At 38.7% G+C, this 8,062-nt stretch overlaps 1 protein-coding gene across 1 annotated transcript; it reads right to left on the reverse strand.

The window, feature by feature from the left end:
* Nucleotides 1–820: 820 nt before the first annotated feature.
* Nucleotides 821–5,462, reverse strand: oxtrb (oxytocin receptor b; the record flags this gene model as incomplete). The annotated part of the gene is made up of 2 exons (XM_083938399.1): nt 821–1,023; nt 4,538–5,462. 2 exons carry the CDS (start codon nt 5,460–5,462, stop codon nt 821–823), a joined length of 1,128 nt encoding a protein of 375 aa, XP_083794525.1.
* Nucleotides 5,463–8,062: the final 2,600 nt, after the last annotated feature.

Raw genomic sequence — 8,062 nt, forward strand, 5'->3', positions numbered from 1 at the left:
CACACACACACACACAAGAGCAGTGGAAACTATTTTCAAAGTGAATTTCATATTGCATCATAAAGGACAAAGATCTGCATTGGAAAGTCTGCTGAAAACTTTGAAACCTGCCTCCTTCTTGTAAAATACATTCCCTATGGATTTTGCTTTGCTGTTGAATTTTTGTTGTGTTGTTGCAATGGAGGTGTTTAGATCAAGAATATGTTTTCTCATATTAACCATAATATCTTTTATGAATATCAGCATTTTTATTTAACCATCCAAGTAATGACATAAAATAAATCTAAAATACATGTTAACAAAGTATTGCTGCTTTAAAGGTGTAAACAATCATTATACAGTAACTGAATTAGTATCCATTTGCACAAAGCAAAAAATATTTTTGTAATCTACCAGACTTCTACCTTTTTAAAAATGCAGTGAGGTGTAGACATATTTGTAGAAAGAATTTCTTTGCGCAACATTAATACAATTAAAGATGTGATAAATACTTGTTTACCAGGACAAAAACTGTAAGAACAAGACTTTAAGATTCAAGACTAAAGGACCGAAGCGTGCAAACAACTTGGAGTGAGTATTGTCTGCAGGAGGTTTACATATTAAGCTCAGTGACCTTATTACACATTTAGCTCAAATAAAAAAAGTATGTTGCAAAAACCACTGCAGTGCTACTGTAGATAATTAAAGGCCTGAAATGGGGACCTACATGACTGCCAGATTGTTCGACTACAGAAAGCCTGAATGGCTTTCAGCTGGCTCTTCAGTGTCCTGGTCCTCCTGCGCTAGATGTGTGAGTGAGGCTTCTCTGGCTGCTGGTGTTTTAGATGACGCAGGTGGAGGAGTTGCGCTTGAACCTACACTGTCGATCACAGCTGCAGGAGGAGGCGGTCAGGTACTGTCTACAGCAGCAGAAGAAGCACTGCGTCAGGTCATGGAACAGGTGACCAGCGAAAAACATGTAGATCCAGGGGTTACAACAGCTGTTGAGACTGGCCAGTAACATGGCGATGATGAAGGCCATGTCTAGGGAGAAAGACAGAGAAGAGCACAGGCTGTCCTCATTCACTGGTCGTACATATACCTACAAAATGTAATGTTTTGTAATATTGTCAGGACCCCCGTTGGCAGCATTAAATAGAATGTCATATTTCTTAAAATATCGTAATATCATAAGAACCCATTGATTAGAATAATTTGAACTTGTATGTGCTTGATATCTTTGGTGAGCATACACAGAGAAAAGGTACGAATAGTTCATTTGAGTCAGTCCCACGCACACAATTTACTCACTAACGCACCAAATCTGCTGGTGAAAATTGTAACAGATAATTATGTTTTCTCATGTTTCAGTTACATTCGCTACAAAAAACTTTTTTTTAAATGAAACAATATATTCGTGAGACAGTCTTCTTTGTCTGACCGCTTGGTCAGTATCAGATAATGAGGGCCACTAACCAAACTGCCGCTTTGATGAATTTGGGAGTGAGACTATGAGTTGTGATTTAACTTTAAAGATGACCAATAAAGATTTGGGCTGTGTGCCACAGAAAGGTCAGAAAGTCCTGAGGGATGCACCAAAACTGTCTTTCAACTAACTGACAAGGACAAAAATATTAAATGTGGAAGCTTTATCCTTTAAATTAACCTTGTCTTGGGTGAACTGGGCCTCTCATGGTGGGACAGGCTCCAACCCCACTGCACTTTAGAAAAGAAATAATGAGTGGATCTTTAAAAACCCTCTTAGGTAGCAGGTTTTCATCCATTCCAGTAAGACGTAATCACCTGGCTGTGGGCTGAAGTCCAAGTTCAAGTGTGTGTGTGTGTGTGTGTGTGTGTATATATGCATTTTGTATGGTCTTTTAAGCTGCCCTTTCTAAGTGCTTTAGTATCATAACTGTAGTCACTTTGGGTCCAGACTTTAATCTTAATATATACACACATAATGGATCTGTGACAACTACATTTTGTACAGACATTAATGAGTCACAGACGATTCCTTTTATTGACTTTGGTGATTTCCTGACCTTATCTCTAGTACCAACATCGAGTTGACATTTTGTTTGTTATTGAACTATCTCAACACCTTTGGATGGATCAGCATTCAATTTGGCACAGACATTCATGCTCCCACCTGAGAATAAAATACAACAACCCTGATCACCGTAATTTTTCAAACACCATTACGTCAAAATTTAAATTTGGTTTATGACCTCAGCCTCAGCTCACTTTTTTTTGTGCTAACTGACAGGCTAAGCCAATAGCAAGTAAGCTCTTGTTAAAAATGTACTACCAAATAACATTAAGATGTCACAAGCTACATACCTCAAGGTTTGGACTCTTGAATTGATTTCTATGAAATACAATTCCAAAACTTAAATATATGAAAGCACTTCATATAGAAGGGTGATGGATGCGTCACAATATATATTTTAAGCTGCCTGACACAAAAAAGATAAATAGCTTCAATTAGAAGAGGCTGTCCTGGGAGGAAAAATTTACCTTTTTTTCTTCACTCTTCAAGTGAGTATATTTCCAATCATTAGAGGCCCACAGCACATTGAAGGAGCATGACATTTGGACAGTGGAAAATGGGAGACTTCCAAGTTCTTCCCAAAAGATTTAGAGCGTGTTGTCTTCTCTCCTTAAGTAAAAGTGTTGACCTGTTCTGCTGATGGCGCTCTGACTCTATAGTCCTTGGCTTTATTGCAGGAGGTGTGAGGTGTGAAGTGTCAACCAAATGGTGTGTCAACAAATAAGTCAAACACTGAGATTTCTTGGTGCTATAAAGAACACAGCTCGGAAAAGGGAAAATACCACGAAACGACAGCATTGAAACATTTTTCTTCTTTTTTTTAACTTTGACTTACTGTACATTAGCACTTTCTTGTGCCGCCAGGAATGAAGGAAAAACATGGCTTGGCTTTTCCCCCTGTAATATCATGATATACAGCTCTTCTAAGAAGGTGGAAATGGAAGAGGGGTTATGTTAAGGACTGTGATGACACAGACATCACTATTTGATTAAGGATGTCTACTATATCAAAGATAATACCTTGTTCTGAGTAAAAAATGTTAAACAAACATTCCATGAATGTCAACTTCTCCTTTACTTTTGTGAATCCACTGCAGGTCTGCTATTACTCAACTTCAGGTGTATTCGTACACAATCTGGGTTTCCCTCAGCAACAAGAAAACTCATATGAAGTCTTAACCGGAGTCGCATTACTTCAAAAAAAATGCAATAAGTAAATAAAAAAAGAAAATGGGTTGGACAGAAGCTTTTCTTTAAAAGGTTTTCTTTGATATTGTATCCATGAATTTACATTTTCAAACATACTGGTTCGCCTTTCATAACTGTTACCAAATCCTTAAATCATACTGAGATATTTTTTAAATTGATTGCATCTTTTCTTCTCCACTCCTTTCTTCTGTCTCTCATGCACAAATATAAACAATATATGTGTTACTTCTTTACTATGAAATGTTGATTTTTTAGTTTGAATCCCTTTATGTTGAATGCCAATAAATGCCAATGTATTATAGTGTTGCTGTTTATTGAAAACCATGTATCTCCAAATTTTGTCCTTTTATTGGCTCTCCTTCTTTGTAAGCTGAATAAACCAATAAAACTTGTTGAGTTATCTAAAAAATGCATCGCCAAAAAGGACAATTTCATGGTTAGTTTATGAGAAGTTGACATTTTGGAGGGGGTTAGGGTTGGTTTTTCACAGGAAAAGCTTCAGTATTGCTATTTCAGTTCAAATGTATAATTTCCACATTAATGACATGTTGAGTATGGCTTTTAAATGCTTTGTGAAATAACATAATGAAATGTCACGAACAATGTTTACAATGCTAAATGGGAATAAGAAATCGCCTAGTGCGAGTCCATCCATCCAAACAATAAGTGGCCCTGGGACAACATACAGATCTGCAGTGTACTGTGCATGCATTCTTGGCTTTAATGTGTTTATTTTTCTAATTTTGTGCAAAACTGTGTGGAAGAAGACTAACGGAAAATGATTAACTTGGCCAAGTCTGGCCAATTTAAGCTTTATCTTAATCTCTGACTGCTCTGAACGAATACTTGATGAGTGAAAACTTGAAAGGTTATGGAGCATATCTGCTTTCCTGCTCTTATCCTCTTTAATGGCCAAACTCAGAAGATATGAGGGGTAAATCTGAGCAAATTATGCTGGTAAATAGAAATTATGTAAAGCACCACTGGGAACAGGGAGTGAAACTTTTTGATGTTGTGCTACATGTACTCTCCAGTGGTTTCCTCTGTGAACCAAATGAGGCTCCCATTCATGTGCAATCACCCTGGGGAAGTCTGATGTTAAACACCACTGTGTTGTGTTGGAAGTGAAGTGTTTTTTTTTTTAATGTATTCCCTGAGATATTTTATGAGGTGGAACCATGTCTGTTGCGGCAATGTATGAAACCTCTAGGCATGGATTTTTCTTACATCACACGCTTTATACATTCACTAATATTACTCTTGGACAAGGATGATTATCTCCTTCTGTGCCTCTACCTTCTCTTGGTGCAGCAGGATCCCATGCAGACCACATCTGGACAAAGAAAAAAGGAGTCCAGCACACAATGTAGGCAAGGACCACTACAAATGTCATTTTCACTGTGCGGATCTTTGCTTTTGAAATGAGCCTCACGCTGCTCACACGACAGAGGGGAAGCGCTCCTTTGGAGGGCCTTGGAGTTAGAGCAAGGAAGTGATCCCTCCTGGTTTTTAGATTGAAATTCTGCCATATTTTAAAACATATCATGCCATAACAGATGCTTAAAATCGTCACTGGGAAAATGTAAATGCTGATACTCATCCATGTGATGTATGCTTTGGCACCCCACGGCTGAATAAAGTCCCCCCAGCAGTCATGCACACCGTTCCCGACATCCCTCAGGGAAAATATGCACGCTTGAGGAGTGCTGAAAACCAGGCTGAGCACCCAGGATGCAAGCACACAGAAGCGATCCTTTCTCTTGTGTACTGTGCGAAGTGGCTGGCATATTGCCAAGCACCTGTCGACGGACATCAGGACAAGCATGTAGGTAGACGCGAACATGCCCACGACCTGTAGGTATTTGACAAGCCTACACAGCAAATCCGGCCCGTAGAAGCGAAACGTGATATCCCAAATGAGCTGCGGTAAAACCTGAAAGATTGCAACGACGAGGTCTGCGATGCTCAGGTGTTTCATGAAGTAATACATCCGAGACTGGCTGTGCTTGGTGGTGTGGATGGCCCACAGGACGCACAGGTTGCCGGTTAGAGCGAGCAGCAGCACCAGGACCAGGACGGTAACTTCCACTTTGGCAACTTCTTCATTTCGTTTCAAAGGATTCACTGTATTGTTTCCTAGATGGCTGTCGTTTCCGCGACTTGAGTTGCTCCAGGAAACATTCAGCCCCCAGCCGTTCTGTTCGCGTAAAAGGTCCTCCATCGTGCCCAAAACGCCACTTAGGCGCAGCCAACAGTCACATCACAAAATCAGACCCAGGACCGCTATCCGCTGTGTGGTAGTGTAGTTTTTCTTGCGCAATTCACTGCCAGCTCAGTCTGTTGAAGTTGGATTTACGAGTTGCCTTCAGATTAAATCAGGCTACTGAGTCCAAGTCAGCACTCTCGCCTGTAGAGAAAGAAACATTTAGATGGATAGTTATGACTAACTGCAAACAATCTCAAGCATTTGAACTATTAAAACGTCACACAAATAAATAATATAAACTGAAATTTTGTCCAAATAAATCTTACCTTTTACCTTTCTGGGATTTTGGGGATCTCGGAGTACTGCAGTCCTCATCACTCGCTGCCTCCAGATTTATATGTGGTTTGCAGAAGCTCTGTATCCTACTGATGTCAGTAACCCCCCCCCCCCCCCCATGTTATTTTCCTCTAAAGGAATTGTCTGAGTTGAGTATGAGCAGACTGCACGTAATAACAATTTTTTCTCTCTCCCTCCCTCTGCCTCTGAAGGCTACATCAAGTTTACGGTTTGACTTTGGGCAGCTTTCTGCTATGTAAAATCAAATGTCCCTTAACAACATTATGATGCTATCTTGTATTGCACATCAGGGCTTTCAGTAGCTATCAGAATCAGAAGGAGGTGTATAGCTCTGTAGGTTTTCACATGTTTGCTTTGGTGTTTGTTGCACATAATAAGAGTAAATAAAAAATAAATAAAGCAATATACCTCAAGTCAAGAACATAAAACTATTAAAAATAGGTACTAGCATAATACTATACAAATAAAAGCAACTATGTGAAATAACTGTTTTATAATTGTAAAGATGGATAGTTTTTGCCTATATTTGAAGTGATCCCTTGTTACTTTCAAAAATAGAAAAATACCAAGCTCAGCCTATACAGAGCGTAGAGGGTCACTTCCTTTCCAATAAAGTCACCAAATATGGACAAAAATGCTATGAGCTGCAACATTAAAAATATAATTACATCTAAGAATGTGATGCTGTAAAATTGTAGGCTACTTCATAAGCACAGGGGATGATTACAGGTGAAGTCATAAAGCATTTGTCTGCCAGAGCAGTGAGTCATTAAACCAGTTGCACAAGTGGGCTGATGGGAATGATTGGAATATTTGTTTGTATCCAAACAGAACCATACCAAATGCCTGTCAAAGATAAATCTCTAGGGTCATGTTAAATTCCCCAAATATCTCCCTAGAAATCACAAAGGAATAGCCTGGCACCACCAGACTATTCACAAATGCATCACCAGTACCTGCCAGAGCAAATGAAACATGAGTTCTGAGTGTTTGTCTGGTTCCCAGGCTAACGCAGTAAGGATGCCTACTATAAATTGAATGCTAATTCAAAATAACATCCTCTTCTCCAGGCCCATATTGAAGCAAAATATAATTAAAATGACTAAGCCAACAGTAATTCAAAAGGTTCATTTTTGTTGTAGTGATATTATATCATTATGTTTGTTGATATTTTGGTTTTGCATGAAAACCTTTATTTATTTAATCCCATCCAAAGTAATCATTTCATTTCTTTTTCATTCCATTTGCACAATAACATGACTGTGCTCTGAACTGAAAAACAAAATTTTATCTTTTTATGTTTCTGAAAATGACACAAGTTCTGTTTATAAATAATCTGGTTTGGATTTGTCATCATTTCATTGAACCTTACAACAAAGCAGGTGATTTTTGCTCAAGTAAAATTACTTGAACATATGAACAAGTGTGATAATGTTCCTTTTGATTTGTTTGACACACTTGCCTGTGCTGTATTGTATTGGTGTATCTGCTAGATTTAATCTCACCGGACATGATGGCAGATAAGTGGGTCGCTCTTTTTCACCTCTTTGTTTTTGACCTGCTCACGAACATCCAGTAAAAGTCTGTGTTTTTATGCACCAACAGCAGTGACGACAGTCCTGATGTGAAGCACTCAAACACAACAATCCTACAAAATAAAGTACAGCAAAATACAACTAAACCAAGAAGAAATTATTCAGTTGAATGAAAGAGTTTGTGCATTTATTTTCAAGGTTTGTTCTGTTTCTTGTTTTCATCCTACATTATGGTGGACTGGAAATTACTAGAAAAATAATCAAATGAGAATGACAAAATTCTAAACATCTGGTTGTTGACTATGAAAAATCGAGTGCATTGCCCGTTGATGCAAGGGCGTGTCTAAAGACATGTGATTGCCACTGGGTAAGAGTGCTGTCAATCTGTTGTTGAACAGTTTGCAGGCTCTTGTGCAGTGAAACGTTTCATGAGAATAAGAATCATGCCCATTGTTTCCTGAGCCAATTTTCAAGGCTGTATTTATTCCTGATCAAATTTTTTGATTTCCCATGGGCCCCTCTGAGTCGTTCTTGCCCCTCCCTATGACACCTCATTAAATAAATCCTGGAATCACCCCTGTGCTGATGTCCTGTATGCCATCAGCCATCCATCTGTGGGTTACAGGATATAACTGTAACCAGTAACATTGTGCGCTTAGTATAGACTGTATTTTCGGTCCTTCTTCTCAAATGAAACTACTTATTCAACTTACATAGTTTCAC

This window comes from Echiichthys vipera (genome assembly GCF_963691815.1).
Source record: "Echiichthys vipera genome assembly, chromosome: X".
In the NCBI taxonomy this organism is placed as follows: Eukaryota; Metazoa; Chordata; class Actinopteri; order Perciformes; family Trachinidae; genus Echiichthys; species Echiichthys vipera.